Source organism: Acinonyx jubatus, chromosome E2 (genome assembly GCF_027475565.1).
Source record: "Acinonyx jubatus isolate Ajub_Pintada_27869175 chromosome E2, VMU_Ajub_asm_v1.0, whole genome shotgun sequence".
NCBI classification, from domain to species: domain Eukaryota; kingdom Metazoa; phylum Chordata; class Mammalia; order Carnivora; family Felidae; genus Acinonyx; species Acinonyx jubatus.
Window position 1 is genome coordinate 513,026 of NC_069396.1, and position 18,994 is coordinate 532,019.

The following is an 18,994-nucleotide window of genomic DNA, read 5'->3' on the forward strand; positions in this document are numbered from 1 at the left end:
GCATCTGTCTCTCTCACTGATACCTCCCACTGGTTGTGTGGAGGCCCAAGCAGGATGACCACCTCCCCTGGTGACCAGCAAGAGCCAGACTGTCACAGAGCCCACTGAGCTCTACCACCCCAGACCCTGGGCGGGGGGAGGGGGGAGCGGAAGAGGGATCCCCCTAGGGCTGCACCCTCTAGGACAGGACATGCTCTGCAGGGCCTAGGGGGCCGGGCAGGGCAGAGTCAGACATCATCACTGGACAGGACCTGGGGCCGGACCTCTTGGCCTGAAGGGCTCTCAGGAAAACCTCTTCATTCTCCAGGTGGGAAATGCACACGGGTGCCCTGAGTTGTGACAGGTGTCACCTCTGAAGAAGAGAAAGCAGGGAGCCCAGCCCAGATGCTTCAGGCAGCATCTGCCAGGGGAGGAGGGTCTCCTGGCAACCTGAGTGCCACTGAGGCAGGTGGTTTGGGCCCAACCACCCCAGAGGCCAGTTGTGGGTCTAGGGTCCATCCTAAGCCAGTATGACTTCATCCTAACTTGATGACACGTGCAAAGACCCTGTTTCCAAATATGCTCACATGCCCAGGTTATAGGTGGACATGAACACGGGGAGACATTCAGCCCCATGAGAGGTCTCTCCATGTGGCTGCCAGCTACCCCACGGATGGCTGGATTCCAAGAGCGAACGCTCCAAGACAACGAGATATTTTAAGGACTCAACCTGGGAAACCACACAATGTCACTTCCAGTCTGTGTGGAAGCAGCTGCAAAGACCCACCCTGATTCTAGTGTCACATTGAGAAGAGCCACACGCCCTAGAGCAGCACAGAGCAAGTGCCTGGAGTCGCACACAGCAACAGAGACGAATCCCAAACAGCACCGACTGCAGACTCGAAGAAGCAGAGGGCAGAACACCATCTACTTAGAGCTGGAGGTCCTGCCCCGCAGGCTGTGCAAGGGTGCACTGAGGACGCCCATTCACCACACTCACTGGTCGTCTTTTAGGGATGGGGCTGTGGCCTTGGATGAACGCAACATGGGGGGCCTTGCATCCGAAGACCACTATGAACTCAGCGGTGAACTGAAGAGAGTGGTTAAGCTCAACCCTTCTGCACACAAGCAGGAGAAGGTGACCAGAAGCTACCTGTCCCCTCAGGCATGGCGTGGCCCTACGGTTGGGCTCAGTACGCAGTAAGTGAAATACCTCCACGTTGGGTGGCGGCCGGCAAAATGGCTCAAGGAGATCAATCCCTCGCTTCATTACTGTGTTTTTTCCAGAAGTCCCATTTGAAGAATCTAAAAACAATATTGCAGAGCACTGCCAAGGGAAAACTCAGAGACGTCTTCCCAGGCGGGGCCAACAAAAAAGTGACCTGGAGAGGCGAGGGGCCCAGAAACCCAGCTGCAGGGTGCCCAGGGAGGCAGGTCTACGAAGACCTTCCCCGCGCTGAGTTGGGACTCCCAAGGACCAAATCTCTCCCATCCCTCGTCCACCCAAGTGGCCTCAGCGCTGAGCAGAGCCCAAAGCAGAGCAAGAAAAAATGTCCCCAGGGAGTTGTGGTCGGGATCAGACCTGAGCTTCGCCGGCCTCGGCTCAGGGGCCTGGAAACGACGCTGGCCTAGTCAGGAAGGGACCTTCACGCCGCCTCAGGGACCCCCAGATGATGCGCTCACACACCAGGAAGGTGAGCCCGCGGAGAAACTGAGGCCGCCCCGCCCACCCGAGGCTGCTGTTCTAACCACGGCGAAGCTCACCTCCTTGTGCGCTGGTTGAGCGCTGGGCCGGAGCTGGGTCGCTCGAGGGACGCAGGCGCTCCAAGCGCCTGGCTCAGAGGGAGCGGCTGCTGGGACGCACCGTTCCTCGTGTGCCCGCCCGAGCCCCGGCCCAGGGTCGGCCACCAACGGCCCCGGCGGCGCCGTGGGTAGACAGGAGACGAGGGGGCAGCTGGCCGTACAGGTGCGCTGTGCAGGTGCTCAGCTGGGCGGCACAAGGCCCCGCCCCCCGGCTCGGCCCCGCCCGTGTTAGCAGAGGGGGCTGTGCCCGAGCAGGCCCCGCCCCGAGCGTCACGGCCGAGGCCGATGGGCGGAGCCGCAGGCGGCGGAAGAGCTCCGAGCCGAGAGGTGGGGACCCGCAGGTAGTGCGGTCGCTCGCGGGGTCCGCAGCACTCCCTGGTGGGCGAGGCGGGGTCTCTCTGTTCGGGAGCGGGGACGCAGCTGGCGGGGTGCTGTAGGCCCTGGGGTCCGCTCAGCTGACGAGGTCGCCGGGCTGCGGGGGGACCATGTGGATGCTGGGTGGAGGCTCTGGGGGGCGCACAACTGGCGGGGAGAGGTCTCTGGTTCCTGACACGCGACCCCCGCCCGCCAGAATGGGCAGCAGCTCGCTGTCCGAGGACTACCGCCTGTGCCTGGAGCGTGAGCTGCGGCGCGGCCGCGCGGGCGTGTGCGGGGACCCATCGCTGCGCGCGGTGCTGTGGCAGATCCTGGTTGAAGACTTCGACCTGCACGGGGCGCTGCAGGACGACGCGCTGGCGCTGCTCACCGACGGCCTGTGGGGCCGCGCCGACCTGGCCCCCGCGCTGCGCGGCCTGGCCCGCGCCTTCGAGCTGCTGGAGTTGGCCGCCGTGCACCTGTACCTGCTACCCTGGAGGAAGGAGTTCACCACCATCAAGGTAGGGCACTGGGCCGAGAGGGCTCCCCTACCCAGGATGCTCTGTGCCGAGGTCAGAGTTCCCTGGGGGATCCTGGAAGCCTTGGGGGCAGCTCTTGGCCAAGGTCCCCCTGGACACTCGCAGGGCTGAAAACATGGTGTGGGTGGAGGCTACCCACCCTGGGTGCCTGCCTTCTGGGTTGGGCGGGGTGGAATCCTTGCTCCTCAAAACTGGAATCACTGCTCTCCCCAAAGTGGCCCCGCGGCTCCTGTAGCACAAATCCTAGGACAGGTGCACGAGAGGAACTTGAGGTTCCATGATCACTCTAATCCCTCCATGATCCCATTTATAGAGTGTTGGGCGGGTGTATCCCCTATGAAGTAGGCACGAGCTGGGGACCCTGCACACCCTGGGGGTCTGGACTAAGTCCACCACTCGTTCAGGTACAGAGGCTGTGTCCAGGGCTGGCCTGATCCCGTAGGTGAGCTGCCAGCCTGCCGAGGGGGCAGGCATTTGGCCCTCAAAGCTAATTTGGAAGAGTAGGAAGGTGCTGATGTCATTGGGCACGTGGGCGAGTCCACCTCCGCCGGTTGCCATGGCAGCGGCCGCTTTTCTGTCTCCCCCGCCCCTCCCCCCTCTCTCAAAGGGTGAGCTCTAGAGCTTTGTTGCTTCATGGGGACACCTGCTGGTCAGAAGTTCAAGGGCTTTAACATTCGGATAACGGGGCGGGAGGCACCCTTCAGTGTCGGTCAGACCTGGCTGCAGTCTGGTCCTACTTCCTCTTGGCCGTGTGGCTTAGTGCAGGTTACCTAAGCTCCCTGAACCCGTTTCCTTGTCTGTCAAGCGGACACAAGAATAAGCCAGTCCCAGGTCTGTTGTGAGCCCTGAGTACGATGCTTGCACGCGGTAGTGCTCAGTCTGCGGGACGTGTCATCCTCAGCTAGAAGCAGAGGAATGCTGACAGGATCCCAGAGTGATAGAATTTTAGGACCGGGAGACCCACATGACCGTCATGCTCAAAAAATGCGACCCGGGAGGCACTTTCCTGTCTGGCGTTCCCGGGCTCTCCGCCCAGCTGCACAGTGGAGCCTCCACACAGTACAGGTGGTGCACCCACGTGGTGGCAGGCACAGCTGGATAAAACGCGTGGCTAAGCCTCGGTCTCCATGGGAAAGGCTCTCCAAGACAAGTGCAAAGGCGAGTTCAGGACGTGTTGGGGAGGCCACCTGATCAGAAGGGCAGATAAGCACCCCTATTTGTGCAGGACCAGATCTCAGCAAAGCCCCGGAGGTGACAGGAGGTGGAGGAGACCCCGAGGGAAGTGAGATTTATTTCCCTCGCCGGCCCCAGCAACTAAAGCGGGTCTCGGGAGGCGGGCCCTAGCACGCGTTGCCGAGAAGCTCCTCCCATGGGCGTGTCAGCACAGCCCGAAACTGCCCCCGTTCTGGGGTGAGGCTGGTGGCCCCTGGAGCCGGCCAAGGCCAGAATGGAGGTGAGTGTGGGCTGCTGGTGACCGGGACCCTCCTCCGCAGACCTTCTCCGGGGGCTACGTGCACGTGCTGAAAGGTGCCCTCTCGGAGGACCTCCTCATCCAGAGCTTCCAGAAGATGGGTTACGTGCCCAGGGACAACCACCGCCTGACGATGGCTGCCCTGCCACCCGCCTGCCAGCTGGTGCAGGTAGCCCTGGGCTGCTTTGCCCTGCGGCTGGAGTGTGAGATCCTGGGCGAGGTGCTGGCCCAGCTGGGGACCAGCGTGCTGCCAGCGGAGGAGCTGCTGCAGGCCCGGCGGGCCAGCGCGGATGTGGCCTCCTGCGTGGCCTGGCTGCAGCAGCGGCTGGCCCGGGAAGAGGAGCCGCCACCTCTGCCCCCCCGGGGCTCCCCCACCGTGTTCCAGACGCAGCTGGACCTATACCGGGACCTGCAGGAGGACGAGGGCTCGGAGGAGGCCAGCCTGTATGGGGGGCCCTCGCCGGGCCCCGACTCCCCTCCCCCAGAGCTGGCCTGCCGGCCTCCACTCTGGGGACAGAGCGCCAAACTGTGGGGTGCCAGGGGAGGGGCCTGGGAGCCACTAGGGGAGGCTGAGGTGCTGCCGCAGGCCGGCAGCCCGCCGTACGGGGCCTTGAAGGAGGAGCCGGAGGAGCCAGAGCCGGATGCCTTCTCCTTCCTGTCGCTGCGCCAAGAGCTGCTAAGCAGGCCTGGAGACCCAGGGAGGTCGGGGCGGGCCAGCCCCCAGCGTGGGTACGGGCCCAGCCCCCCACCCCCCGGCTACCAAGCACACGGCTGCCTGGCTCCCGGTGCCCTGCCCACCCTCTGCTGTGACACGTGCCGCCAGCTGCACGCCCCGCACTGTGCCACCCTGCCCGCCTGCCGTCTAGGTCACGCACTTCGTGTGCTGCTCGGTGACACCCAGCAGCGCCTCTGGCTGCAGCGTGCACAGGTGGACACCCTCCTCTATGATGGGCCCGGGGCCCGACCTTAGGCCCAGCCAGGCCCTGGGTCAAGTGCTTTCCAGAGAGTTTCCGTGGTGCTTCTCTGGGCCTCATCACTCCTCAGGCCTGAGCCCTGGCCACCCTGCCCCCCGGGGACTCCTGGGCACAGCAGGGTGGGGGAATCCAGGCCTCACAAAGCAGGAGATGGGCTCCTGCCTTCCATGGAAAGCTCTTGCCTGGGGCTGGCCGGCTCCCCACCCCCTGCTCCCAGTGTTCCAGACTATGTCCCAACGTGCTGGGTGGAGTCTAGTTTGTGTCCGCGTCTCACCACCATGCCTACTCCCACGAAGGGTCCTCTCCCTCCTCTTTCACCCCTCCCCCAACCCACTGGAGGGGCCCAGCACCCAGCCTGTAGCTCTTGACCTATCCCTGTAAGTTGTGGTTCAGGACATGTTGCCTCCCTCTGAGCGTCCAAGGGAGATTCTCCTCACAGGGGTGTCCTTGGAGGCCCGCAGGTGACACCGTGGGCCACTGAGCACCACCGTGACCAGCCCGGGGGCCCTGCCAGGTACGTGGCTGACCTAGCCTCTTGCCGATGGAACGAGCCGAGGGCTGGCCCGAGATGGACCCACGTGCCCTGGTCAGCGCTGGGCTGGGAAGCTGGGCCCACACGTGGAAGAGAAACAATCCGATCTCACAGCAGAGTGTGCAGGCTCCCGAGGAGTCCAGAGAGCAGGGAGGCAGGCAGCAAGTGGGGCCTGGACAGGCTGTGTCACTCGCTTCCAGGTGGAATGTGGGGCTTCTGAGCAATCAGCACCCCACAAGCCACCTTGCTGGGGCTCTCTGCTGCACAGGCTTCCCACCTGATCATTCACCCTGGGCCCAGTGGTAAAGATGGGGTCCAGGCTCTTGAGTAGCCACCTGCTCAGACAGACTCTCAGGGCGCAGGCAGGCAGAACCCCTTTTCCTGGGGGGGGAAGGGGTCCCAGAACATACTAACCCACAGGACTGGAGGGGACAGGTGCCTGTTTCTGTGCTGGCCCCTCCTCACTGGGCACTCTGCCCGCCTGTCTGTCCCACCTCTCCTTCCCAGCACTCAGAGAACCACCTTCACGTCATGAGTCAGAACCCAAAGTTCATTAAAGGACATTGAACCTGTTCACGTCTGTTAGAAAAACTTTCATCTCTCTGAGCTTCTGTTAGCACTCACTCGTGCCCCTTCCCGTCTGGGCCTCAGTGTGGGGGCAGGGACAGGGCCCAGACCCCAGTCCATCAGGCGGGATGTGACCCACACCCGACCCCTCCTTCCCATCTGAGTGTCACCAGCCCTGCCGCTGGGGCGGGGTGGGGGGGGGGAGGGGGAGGCTTACCAGAGCCTCAGACAGACCCTGGGGCCCAGGACGGGATGCAGGCAACCATGTGGGGGGTCTGCCCATCCCACACTAGCAACACCCACTGAGATGGGCCCAGCGGCCCTTTGCTCTTGGGAAGTGAGGGCCTGAGCTTCTGCACAGCTGTAGAGGGCCGGCTGTGGGCGTGGCCACGGGTGCCCAGACTGAGTGTCAGGCCCTTCTCGGGTGCACCCACCCTGTTCTTCTGGAGAAGGGAGTGCAGTCAGCTGTAGCAGCTGGTCAGTGTCAGTCAAAGGGCGAGCCGGATCCTAGCAGCGTCGTCAGCCCGGACTGCAGAGGCCTCCTGCCGGTCACGGTCACGGCTTGCAGCGCTTGCTCTGGGCCTCACACGTGGCCGGAACAGCCCGCTTGTTGCGGTGGTGGGGGAAGGTGGGCATGAGCTCCGGCTCACAGGCTGCGGGGAGAGAGCCGTTCAGCGCCGGGTGGGTGGGGGATGGGGGAAGAGTGTGCTCCGGGTCTGAGAACCCCGCTCTGCATCTGTGATGGGCCCTGGGGTTGCGTCTTCCTCTGCTCCCATCAGAGAACAGTTTGTGTGGCCAACAAGCATCCACACCAGCCTCAGCAGGCAGCCCCTGCCCGCCCAGGGCCCACCCTCCACCTGGGCTCCACCAGGAGCCCACCACACCACCCCTTCAGGGGCTTCAGCAGCTCTGCAAGGCCGTGCCCCGACACCCCACCCTGGACTACAAGGGCCACAAGCCAAGCCCCCGTGGAGCCTGGTGGGGGTGGGGGTGGGGGTCTGGGAGACTCACGCAGGGGCTTCTCCTTGAAGTAGGAGCTTTCCAAGCCGTCTCTGGCCGTTGCCCTGGAGAGGAGGCCTTGCTGTTAACAGGACCCCCAGATGCCACTGAAGCTAGTGTCCCTCACACCTGCCCGGCTCCGTGCCCTCTGGTTCAAATGTCCCAACGACAAGAGGTGAGTGGCAAGTAGGGGACTGGGGCCCAGAAACAGATGGGAAACTCAGAACGGGCTCCGTGACCTGGGTGGGCAGAGACCGCCCAAACTGAGCGGCTGGCCCTCCGCGCCTGAGTCCGGGGGCTTCTCTGCAGCAGCGTGGCCTGTGTTCTGAAAATCCCCCTATAAAGGGCCTGGGTTTGAGGTGTCCCCACTCCTGCCCGCAGGCGAGGTCAGCACCTTTTCTTGGGGTCATACATGAAGAGGAAGTTCAGCAGGCGCAGGCCGGCCTCCGACAGCCACGGGAACTTGTGCTTCAGGTTGTTGTAGGGCTGCTTGCGCAGGCTGTACTGGCCCACCAGTGGCAGCCTGGAGAAACCCTGCGGGAAGCGGGAGGTGGAGCCACAGGGCTTCACGGCAGGTGAAGCCGGCCTGGGCGGGGGGGGGGGGGGGGGGGGGGGGCGGTGACGAGGGCAGAGGCCAGGCACTCACCGGCCAGATGTTCTCACTGGGTGTCCCCAGCAGCTGTACAATCAGGTCCACCTGGTGGATCTCAGAAGTGCCGGGGAGCAGGGGCTTGTGAGCCAGCAGCTCGGCCAGGATGCACCCCACGGCCCTGCAGAGGAGAGCGGGCCTCACTTCACGCACCGGCTCGCCGTGGCCACACACCTCCGCCGAGTGCCACTTTGACGTGAGCCGCTGAGGGCAAGTGCCGCCCCACATGCCTCCCACGTGCTGGGGTCAGGACCGGCTGGAGCTCGGGAGGTCACCACGGAACGTGACCCAGTGCCAGATGGCCTCTGTGGGTGGCGAGGGCCCGGCCTTTCTGCTGCAGAAGCTATGTTCTCACACTTCCTCTTGGGATCCCACCAGGAGCTGGCAAAGACCCGAGCCCTGCTCTGGCCCCTGCCGGCCTCTCCCCCAGGCTCTGGGAGCTGCCTTCACCCCTCACCACATGTCAATGCTGGTGGTCTGCGTGGTAGTTCCCAACAGCAGTTCGGGGGCCCGGTACCTGCAAAGAGAAATGCACTCTGCAGTCAGCCTTCCTGAGAGCTGGCCTGGGCGACCGGATGGCCAACCCCAGCTCAGGCCCCCTCTTCCCCGCAGTGCTGCAAACGTGGACGGCACACGCGGTCATGGCAGCTGCTGCTGGACAGCCCCTGTGAGCAGCAGCGAATTCTCTATGCCACGCGGGGGCTGGCTGACACATGGCAGAAGGTGTAGGATTTCCACGTCCTCTCTGTAACCACAACCCTGCTGTGCTTCTTAAAAACACGAGAAGCAACTCCAGAAAGCTGCGTCACCCACCCACCCTTCTGTGTGAATCAGGCTGGGTGTCCGGCTGCCTCGGGCAGGGCGGTCTCACCAGCCTTGCTGTCATCTTGCTGTCTCAGGAAGTGTCCTAGACCCAGCCTCCAGGAGTATGTGCAGCCCTCTGGGGCTTCGAGACCCTCAGGGTCCTTCTGCAGCTTTGGCCTGATCAGTGCCCCACACTTCCCTCCACCAGGGACACCTCGTCCCGACAGACTCACCAGAGCGTCACCACCTTGGGGGTCATCGGCTTCACTGGGATGCCATAGGCCCGCGCCAGGCCGAAATCCGCTGCGACAAAGGCAGAAAGATGAGGGGACCAGGGTCACCGGGGGAGGGCTAACGAGCTGCTGTGTGGGAACCAGCCCTCAGCCTTTAGGGTGCTTGTGAGGACTGACCTGCTCCCCTGCCCAAGTGGCCACACCTCCCACAGAGCCAGTGCCCTGCACCCACCTGTCTTCACACAGCCTTTGTCAGTCATGAGCAGGTTGGAAACCTTCAGGTCCCTGTGACAGAAAATGATCACTAGTTCCCAGGAAGTGAGCTCCATGGGGTAATTACGTTGTCTCCTAATTGTATGTCACAGGCACACTCAAAACACTTTTCCTCCACATCCTCTGTTGGAACTTTTTAAAGTTTACTTATTTTTAATAATCTCCACACCCAATGTGTGGATTGAACGTACAACCCTGAGATCAAGAGTCACATGCTCTCCTGACTGAGCCCATTTGAGCTTTCTGGGCACCCCCGTTTAAAACTTATTATTTGTTAATTTGAAATTAAAAAAAAATTTTGTAATGTTTATTTATTTTTGAGAAAGAGAAAGAAAGCTTGTGCACATGAGCAGGGAAGGGGCAGAGAGAGGGGAGAGGAAGACAGAAGATCTGAGATCTCAGCACAGAGCCCGACCAGGGGCTCAGACTCACTAACCATGAGATCGTGACCTGAGCCAAAGTCAGTCACTTAACTGAGCCACCCAGGTGCTTCTTATTTATTTTAAATATTTATCTGAGAGAGAGAGAGAGAGAGAGAGGGAGGGAGAGAGAGAGAGGGAGGGAGAGAGGGAGGGAGGGAGAGAGAGGGAGGGAGAGAGAGAGGGAGGGAGAGAGAGGGAGGGAGAGAGAGAGAGGGAGGGAGGGAGAGAGAGAGAGGGAGGGAGAGAGAGAGAGGGAGGGAGGGAGAGAGAGAGAGGGAGGGAGAGAGAGAGAGAGAGGGAGGGAGGGAGAGAGCATGTGCAGGGGAGGGACAGAGACAAAGGAAATCAAGAATCCCAAGCAGGCTCTGCACCGTCAGTGCCAAGGCTGGTGTGGGGCTTGATCCCATAAGCTGTGAGATCACGACTTGAGCCGAAACCAAGAGTCAGACACTTAACTGCCTGAGCCACCCGGGCATCCCAGAACTTTTTAAAAACAGGGAAGGTGGGCAGCAGAAGGCCATCTGGCAGCTGGAGTAGCAGAGCTCTCAGTAACTTCCTCAGGAAGTGGCAGAGCCGGGCAGCAAGCCCAGGCCTAACTTCCTCCCGTGCCCATCCCCACCCAGGGCTGCACCAGCTGCTCCAAGATACAAGAAACCACTGCTGTGGGCCTGGAGGACCCCCCCCCCCCATCCTCTTCCAGTCATAGCATTTTCCCGTGCGTAACGAGACTCCAGGAGGGATGTGTCCACACAGTCAGTCCCCCGGGTGGAAAGCAGGTGCTGTTTGGGCCTGGATCCTGCCCCAAGGAACAGTTAGAGAAATGCATCGAAGCCAGGTCACCTTTCCCCTGCGTCACGAGGGCACATCTGTCCCTTCGGCAACCCCCGCCCCGATGATGCCATCCCCCACCACCTGAGGCCCCTCCTACCTGTGGATGATGAAGTTCTGGTGCAGGTACTGAAGTCCTCGGAGCACCTGAAGGACAATGCACTTGACCTACACAAAGGCAGAAGGCATCAGTTAAGGCGATACACGTTTGGTGCAAATGTGGAGGTGCACCTGCTCCGCGGCCCCCAGCCTCACACCTGGGCCTCCGAGAACGGTGTCGGCATGTTCTCCAGAAGGCTGGCCAGGTCTTGCTCACAATAACCCATCACCAGAAAGATGCTGGAAGGAAAGGGGAAACACACGGAGGCTCGAACGTCCTCCTAGGCCACAGGACCCTCCCAGATTGCGGGAAGGACGAACTGTGCTTGGGGAAAGCACAGGGAGGGGACGGGCAGGGCGGGCTCAGCAGACTGCGTACCTCTCCAGGTGGTTCCCAACAACCACCTCCTTCAGCTCCACGATATTCGGATGGCGAAGGCGAAGAAGCAGTGTGATCTCCCGAAGGCTGCTGATGGGGACCCCTGCAGGCAGACCTGCAACTCAGCAACCCCACCCTTGCACACAAGGACCCCTGCAACCAGACCTGCAACTCAGCAACCCCCACCCCTGCACACCAGACCTGCAACTCAGAAACCCCCACCCCTGCACACCAGACCTGCAACTCAGCAACCACAAGCCCAGCAGACAAGGACCCAAGCAACCAGACATGACCTCAGCAACCCCACCCCTGGAGACAAAGACCCCTGCAACCAGACCTGACCTCAGCAACCCCACCCCTGGAGACAAAGACCCCTGCAACCAGACCTGACCTCAGCAACCCCACCCCTGGAGACAAAGACCCCTGCAACCAGACCTGGCCTCAGCAACCCCCACCCCTGCAACCAGAACTGCAACTCAGCAATCCCCACTCCTGCACACAAGGACCCCTGGGACCAGACCTGGCCTCAGCAACCCCCAGCCCTGCACACAAGGGTCCCTGTAACCACAACTGGCCTCATGAACCCCCACCCCTGCATACAAGGTCCCCTACAAGCAGACCAGCAACTCAGGTACCCCCAACCCTGCACACAAGGACCTTTGTGACCAGACCCAGCCTCAGCAATCCCCACCCCTGCAGACAAGGACTCCTGCAACCAGACCTGCAACTCAGCAACCCCCACCCATGCAACCAGACCTGCAACTCAGCAACCACAAGCCCTGCACACAAGGATCCCTGCAACCAGACCTGGCCTCAGCAACCCCCAGCCCTGCAAAGAAGGACCCCTGGGACCAAACCTGGTATCAGCAATCCCCACCACTACAGGCAAGGACCCCTAAAACCAGACCTGGCCTCAGCAACCCCCAACCCTGCACAAAAGGACCTTTGCAACCAGACCTGGCCTCAGCAACCCTCACCCCTGGAGACAAGGACCCCTGCAAGCAGACCTGGCCTCAGCAACCCCCACTCCTGCAAACTCCTGCAGCCAGGCCTGCAACTCAGCAAACCCCACCCCTGCAGACAAGGATCCCTGAAACTCAGCAACCCACACCCCTGCAGACAGACCTGCAACTCAGCAACCCCACCCCCACCCCCACATCCAGACCGGTAACTCAGCAACCCCCACCCCTGCAACCAGACCTATACCTCAGCAATCCACACCCCTGCAGACAGACCTGCAACTCAGCAACCCCAAGCCCTGAAGACTAGGACTCCTGAAATTAGACCTGCAACTCAGGATGCCCACCCCTGCACAGAAGGACCGCTGCAACCAGACCTGACCTCAGCAACCCGCACCCTGCAGACAAGGACCCCAGGAACTAGACCTGAAACCCATCAAGCACCACTCCTCCAGACAAGGACCCCTGCAACCAGACCTGGCTTCAGCAACCCCCACCCCTGCAGACAAGGACCCCTGCAACCAGACCAGCAACTCAGGAACCCAACCGCTGCAGATGAGGACCCCTGAAACTAGACTTGTTACTCAGCAACCTCCACCCCTGAGAACGAGGACCCCTGAAATTAGACCTGCAACTCAAAACCCCCACCCCTGCAACCAGACCTGCAACTCAGCAGCCCCCACCCCTGCAGACAAGGACTCCTGAAGCTAGACCTGCAAATCAGGAACCCCCACCCCTGCAGACAAGGACCCTTTAAACTAGACCTGCAAATCAGCAACTCCCACCCCTGCCGACAAGGACCCCTGAAATTAGACCTGCAATTCAGTAACCCCCACCCCTGCAACCAGACCTGCAAACAGCAGTCCCCACCCCTGCTGACAAAGACCTCTGAAATTAGACCTGCAAATCAGGAACCCCCACCACTGCACACAAGGACCCCTGTAACCAGACCTGGCTTCAGCAACCCCCACCCCTGCAACCAGAACCGCAACTCAGCAATCCCCACTCCTGCACACAAGGAACCCTGTCACCAGACCTGGCCTCAGCTACCCCCATCCTTGCACACAAGGACCCCTGGGACCAGACCTGGCCTCAGCAACCCCTACCCCTGCACACAAGGATCCCTGCAACCAGACCTGGCCTTAGCAACCCCCACCCCTGCACACAAGGATCCCTGCAACCAGACCTGGCCTTAGCAACCACCACCCCTGCACACAAGGATCCCTGAAACTAGACCTGCAACTCAGAAACTCCCAGCCTTGGAGACAAGGACCCATGCAACCAGACCTGCAACTGAGGAACCCCCATCCCTGCACACAAGGACCTCTGCGATCAGGCCTGGCCTCAGCAACCCCACCCCTGTAGACAAGGACCCCTGCAACCAGACTTGCAACTCAGGAACACCCACTCCTGCAGAAAAGGACCCCTGAAACTCAGCAACCCACACCCCTGCAGACAAGGACCCCTAAAACTAGACGTGCAACTCAGGAACCCGACTGCTGCAGACGAGGACCCCTGAAACGAGACCTGCTACTCAGCAACCTCCACCCCTGTAGACAAGACCCTGCAACCAGACCTGCAACTCAGCAATCCTAATCCCTACGACACACCTGCACCTCAGCAACCCCCACGCCTGCTTCCACACCTGCAACTCAGCTACCCCCACCCCTGAGAACAAGGACCCCTGAAATTAGACTGCAACACAGGAATCCCCACCCCTGTAACCAGAGCTGAAACTCAGCAGCCCCCACCCTTGCAGACAAGGACCCCTGAAATTGGACCTGTAACTCAGCAACCCCCACCCCTGGAGACAAGGACCCATGCAACCAGACCTGTAACTCAGCAACCCACACTCCTGCAGAAAGGACCCCTGAAACTCAGCAACCCACACTCCTGCAGACAGACCTGCAACTCAGCAACCCCACTCATGCATCCAGACTTGCAACTCAGCAACCCTCAGCCCTGCAGACCAGGACCCTTGAAATTAGACCTGCAACTCAAGATGTCCCACCCCTGCTCACAAGGACCCCTGCAACCAGACCTGGCTTCAGCAACCCTCACCCCTGCAGACAAGGACCCCTGCAACCAGACCAGCAACTCAGGAACCCACCGCTGCAGATGAGGACCCCTGAAACTAGACCTGTTACTCAGCAACCTCCACCCCTGCAGACAAGGACCCCTGCATCCAGCCCTGCAACTCAGCAACCTCCACCCCTGAGAACGAGGACCCTGAAATTAGACCTGCAACACAAAAACCCCCACCCCTGCAACCAGACCTGCAACTCAGCAGCCCCACCTCTGCAGACAAGGACCCCTGAACTAGACCTGCAAATCAGGAACCCCCACCCCTGCAAAGACCCCTTAAACTAGACCTGGAACTCAGCAACCCCCACCCATGCAGACAAGGACTCCTGAAATTAGACCTGCAACTCAGGAACCCCGACCCCTGCAGAAAAGAATCCATGCATCCAGAATGGTAACTCAGCAACACCCACCCCTGCAGACAAAGACCCCTGAAACTAGACCTGCAAATCAGGAACCCCCACCTGTGCACACAAGGACCCCTGCAACCAGACCTGGCCTCAGCAATCCCCATCGCTGCACACAGGATCCCTGTAACCAGACTTGGCCTCAGGAACCCCCACCCCTGCATACAAGGTCCCCTACAACCAGACTTGCAACTCAGCAATCCCCACTCCTGAACACAAGGAACCCTGTAACCAGACCTGGCCTCAGCTATCCCCACCCTTGCACACAAGGACCCCTGGGACCAGATCTGGCCTCAGCAACCCCCACCCCTTCACACAAGGATCCCTGTAACCAGACTTGGCCTCAGGAACCCCCCCTGAATACAAGGTCCCCTACAACAAGACCTGCAACTCAGCTACCCCCACCCCAGGCCAGAAGGAACCTTGGGCAACTGGCACCTTTCTACCCCTCCCACTTTGAGCTCACCGTCCTTCTCTTTGTCCATCCGCACTTTCTTCAGGGCAACAATCTCATCCGTCTGGGTGTCCCGGGCCCTATCTGGAATGGAAACTCATCCATGATGGAATGATCAAATAGGCTTGATCCCACATCACCCACCCTTGTGCCACACAGGGGCCTCGTTCAGAACCCTGTGGGTTCCCTTTGCCTTCTTTGATAACTGGATGCCCATTGACACTAGGTCCTCACCATGCAAGCAGCGCCCGCATCCCCACCAGACACAGGCTCTCTGAGGGAGTCCTCTCATCTAACCTGGGTAGAGGGTGCTACTTACAACAGGCTCCCCCTCAGTGTTTCTCCTTAGAGTCAGGATGCGGGTCACTGCTCTGCTCTCTGTTGTTACTATGTTCTAACAGCAAATAAGATACTTTATCCAGGAAAAAAATCCCTTATATTGTGCCAAGGAGGCTCCTCAAAGCCCTGTGCTAAAGTGCGCAGCTTCCAAACCCCAGTAGTATAAGGTATACCAACATCTCAGCTGCCACAGGCTGCAGCCCCGGCTGCTTCTGGAAGTTCTGCATTTTGCTGTAACAGTTGCCCCAACTTGCAGGTCAGGGTTGCAAACGCAATTTGAATAAATTACATTTATTCAGACATGGTGTGGAATTTATGGCAAATACACCACAGATCCGAGTTCACTTGTAGAAATTCTGCCCTGGCTGTGGAGCAATGGGTGTTAAGTTCCTCAACTGCTGGGACAGTCCCCTGAACCCCAGACCTCCCATCTTGGCCACTCACAGACAATGCCATAGGTGCCTTCCCCGATGCGGTTCAGCTTCTCAAACTCCTTCACACTCCGGCACCGTCCCAACTGAAAGACAGAGGTGCTGGCAGTGCAGGGATTGGCCAGCTAACGAACAACTAAAGGTGGGCATTTCACATTTAATTTGTACCAGGGAGCTCACTCATGTCTTGCTCACCAAACAGAAAGACAACCACGCACTTGGGCTTTTCAAGTGAGAAAAGGGGGACGATGTTACTGGGTGAGCAGGCACTTCGAATGCATCATCACAGATAGCCTGTTCCCTTCCAATCCCACGGTCCAGATGTAGGCTGCCTGGAAACAATAACCACTGGCCATGGATGGTTAAAATTAATTAAAATTAGTATTTCATTTCCTCACTTGCCATGTGTGTCATGCTCCACACTGCTATGTGGCTCACGGTAACCATACTGGATGAGTCAGAAAGCAACATTTCCACAATCACAAGAGGAATAGTGAGCAGCATTGGTCTAAATTATGCTTTGGAGATGGACAAAGCTCCTAGATCCTCACAAAGCATCTATCAAACGCAGTGGAAACTCATCTGTGGCAGAGACGAGCCATCCCCAACATCCACGCTGTACTTTTTCTAGTTAGGAAACACTGTCCAGTGGCGTGAGGCCAACCTGTTGGTAGCTGGATTTCTCAGCCTCCCTTGCAGCTAGGTCTGTCCATTTGACTCAATTTTGGCCAATGGGATGTGAGCAGAAAGGACCAAGCCCTCAAGGAAGGGACTTCCCAGTCAAAGGAAGTTGGTTGCCACCCACTCCTTTTTGCTCCTGAAGCAGGGTGGGGTTTGAATGACGTGGAGGTAGATCTACAAGGCAGACAGCTTGAGAGCCTGGTCCACCTCGTGGAAAACAGCTGCCTCTCTCTGGAAAGTTAGGGGAGGGAGAAAGAAAGTCCTGTACTTAAGCCACTATATTTAGGGGTTCCTGTCCTAGCAGAGAGCCTGTATCCTGATGCACCTTTGTAATGCAGTACTTTGGTAGGTGGACCGAATGGGCATGTCTCTTTGGGTCCAGGAAGCACATGTGGCAAGTTTCAAATTCTAACAGTCTCTCTCTGGCCTTGCTGCCTCCATTCTCTTCCCAGCCCTTGCCTTCCATCTCCTCCCTTCCCACCACCTCTGGAGCCAGGTCAGAATCACCCAGACTGAGCCCTTCCATGATCTCACCTCTGCCTCCTCTGCCCACCAGTGCTTTCTCACATCCTCTCTCCTGGGGGAACCCCTGGTGCTTCCTAGTCACACTGTGTCTCTTATCTCCGTGAGGTTGCGTCTGCCACTCTCTAAATCTGGCATGCCAGGCCTCTTTGTCTCTGCATGTCAACATCCTAGTCACACTTACTAGCCTGGCAGAAACGCCACCTTTGTACAGATTTCTTTTTCTTTTTTTCCTGTTTATTTATTTTTGAAGGGGAGAGAGAGAGAGACAGACAGACAGACTAAGCATGAGTGGGGGACAGGCAGAGGGAGAGAGGGAGACACAGAATCCGAAGCCGGCTCCAGCCTCTGAGCTGTCAGCATAGAGCCCGCGGCAGCTCTGGAACATGAGCCATGAGATCATGATCTGAGCCAAAGTCCCATGCTTAACCGACTGAGCCACTCAGGCGCCTCCACGCAAATTTCTTTTACAAAAAATTTCCCCCAGCTGCAAACAATTCTTTCCCTAAAATCCCAATACTTTCATATCTTGAAGCACCTACTATTGTGTACTCTGTCCTCATCTGGGTATGTCCCAGGTCCCCTCCGAGAGGTTTCCCCTCACTCCTGCACCGTACTCGGAAAGCTGCGCGCACCTGCTGTGTGTGTGAGTGATGTGTAACGGCCAACGACTGCTCCAGGTGGCCCTAGGTGCGCACTCCGCCAGGGTGCTAATGACGCTTTCCGGCTTCTCAGCACCAGTAAGTAGTTAAAACACTAGGGCTCAAACCTGCACCTGCACGAGCCGTCTCCCTTGGTAAAACCACTCCACACCCCTAAGCTTCACTTTCCTCACCTTTATAAAGGGTCGCCGAGAGGACTAAATGACAGTAACACACGCAGAAGCCTCGCACAGAGCAAGACACAAATGGAAGCTGCCGGGTGTCAGGCGGGGCCCGGCCACATCCATTTCAAGCCAAGGGAGACCACGCCTCCAACTCTTTCCACGGGCCAACTCCCCCCTGACACAAGGGGCTCCCGGGTCAGCCTGCAAAGCCCGGCCCCGGCGCAAAACGAAGGGACGCCCGCGGTAGAGCCCAGAGCCTGTTCTTCCAGAGGAGGCCGGCTGCTTGACAGCCCGCCCGTCCCTCGGCGGAGCGCGACTGGCCCCGCGGTCCGCCACCAGCCCAGGCCCTCGGCCCCGGAGCATCGCCGCCGGTTTCCGCGCCGGCCGCGAGGAACTCTGGGACTGTCGTTCCCGCCCGCGGCGGCGGCAACCTCAACGCTTCAGCGCGACACTAAGGGGCTCCAGGGCGTTTCGGTCCCGCCCTGCCCCCGGCGGAGCTACGGCGAGCGGCCCCCCGTCGCACCCTGTGTTCTGGAGGCACCGTGAAGTAGCCGTCCTTACGGATACACTTCAAACGGATCTGCTCAGGCTCTGACTCCGGGTCCCCCATGCCGAGCGCGGCGCCCTGCTCCCCGTGTGCGCAGGCGCAAACGAGGTTCTTGCGCGCTGGCGCTTGTTCTACTTCCGGGACACGCCCACTTTAGCAAAGGTTTCCCCGGAAGCTTCCCAAAGGGTCCTGGAGGACATCGGTTGCTGCTGTCTCCTCGCAGCACCGAGGTTTGGGCCTTATTTTAGTTTTAAGCGCGGGCACCTGAGCCGGCTGGGGCGCTGAGGAACGCCTGCGGGAGGAGCTGGGGAGTCCCTTGGAGCTCGCGAGGGCCGATCTGGAGCTACGCCGGGAGGGGCTTGGGCTGGACCTACGGGGGTCAGGGAGCGGAGGGCGCGTCGGAAGGGTGTGGAAGGCAAGAATGGATGGGACGCCGCGACGGACGTCCCCTGACCCATGAGTGTGGAGCACCCACTACGTGTTGGGCCCTGTCAGGCTCTGCCCTCGTGGACCTTCCATTCTAGTGGGACGCAGCCAGACGAGGTAAGTAAATAGATGGCCCGAGAATTACGCGTGCTAAAGAGAAAACTGAGGCAGGGCAGTGAGTGGGACGTGCCGGGCGCGGGGGTGGAGCATTAAATAGGGCTCCAGGAAAGGCCTCCCGTGCATGGGACTACACTGTAAATGCTAATATTAATATAGGCTAAGGACACTTGGTAATCATGAAATTAATCATAACTTAGAATCTTTTGTTTTAGTTTAAACTAATTATCATGTTCAGTTCATTCCAGCCCCTTTTTAATCATTCATAAGCTAAGCTTCTAGCTAATAACGAAATTAG

The 18,994-nt window shown here is 59.6% G+C and overlaps 2 protein-coding genes across 10 annotated transcripts; one reads left to right on the forward strand and one right to left on the reverse strand.

Moving 5' to 3' along the window:
• The first annotated feature begins 132 nt into the window (after window positions 1-132).
• SPATA2L (spermatogenesis associated 2 like) lies at window positions 133-6,224 on the forward strand. 4 transcript variants are annotated; one of them, XM_027076475.2, is made up of 3 exons: window positions 133-2,123; window positions 2,354-2,657; window positions 4,169-6,224. In XM_027076475.2, the coding sequence occupies exons 1-3, from the start codon at window positions 2,068-2,070 to the stop codon at window positions 5,114-5,116; spliced, it is 1,308 nt and encodes a 435-aa protein (XP_026932276.1). In that variant the 5' UTR covers window positions 133-2,067; the 3' UTR covers window positions 5,117-6,224. The 4 variants fall into 4 exon arrangements, with proteins under 4 accessions (XP_026932276.1, XP_026932277.1, XP_053066264.1 ...); XM_027076476.2 differs by having other exon boundaries at window positions 2,063-2,109; XM_053210289.1 differs by having other exon boundaries at window positions 2,079-2,160.
• On the reverse strand, window positions 6,202-18,286 carry CDK10 (cyclin dependent kinase 10). Of its 6 annotated transcripts, none has more exons than XM_027076485.2 (13): window positions 18,130-18,286; window positions 15,591-15,663; window positions 14,820-14,891; window positions 10,906-11,008; window positions 10,685-10,766; window positions 10,528-10,595; window positions 9,137-9,189; window positions 8,905-8,974; window positions 8,325-8,384; window positions 7,865-7,988; window positions 7,631-7,752; window positions 7,231-7,283; window positions 6,202-6,872 (listed from the first exon to the last, which is right to left on the reverse strand). In XM_027076485.2, exons 1-13 carry the CDS (start codon window positions 18,214-18,216, stop codon window positions 6,775-6,777), a joined length of 1,065 nt encoding a protein of 354 aa, XP_026932286.1. In that variant the 5' UTR covers window positions 18,217-18,286; the 3' UTR covers window positions 6,202-6,774. The 6 variants fall into 6 exon arrangements, with proteins under 6 accessions (XP_026932286.1, XP_026932285.1, XP_026932287.1 ...); XM_027076484.2 differs by having other exon boundaries at window positions 7,613-7,752; XM_027076486.2 differs by having other exon boundaries at window positions 7,613-7,752; window positions 17,616-18,256.
• Window positions 18,287-18,994: the final 708 nt, after the last annotated feature.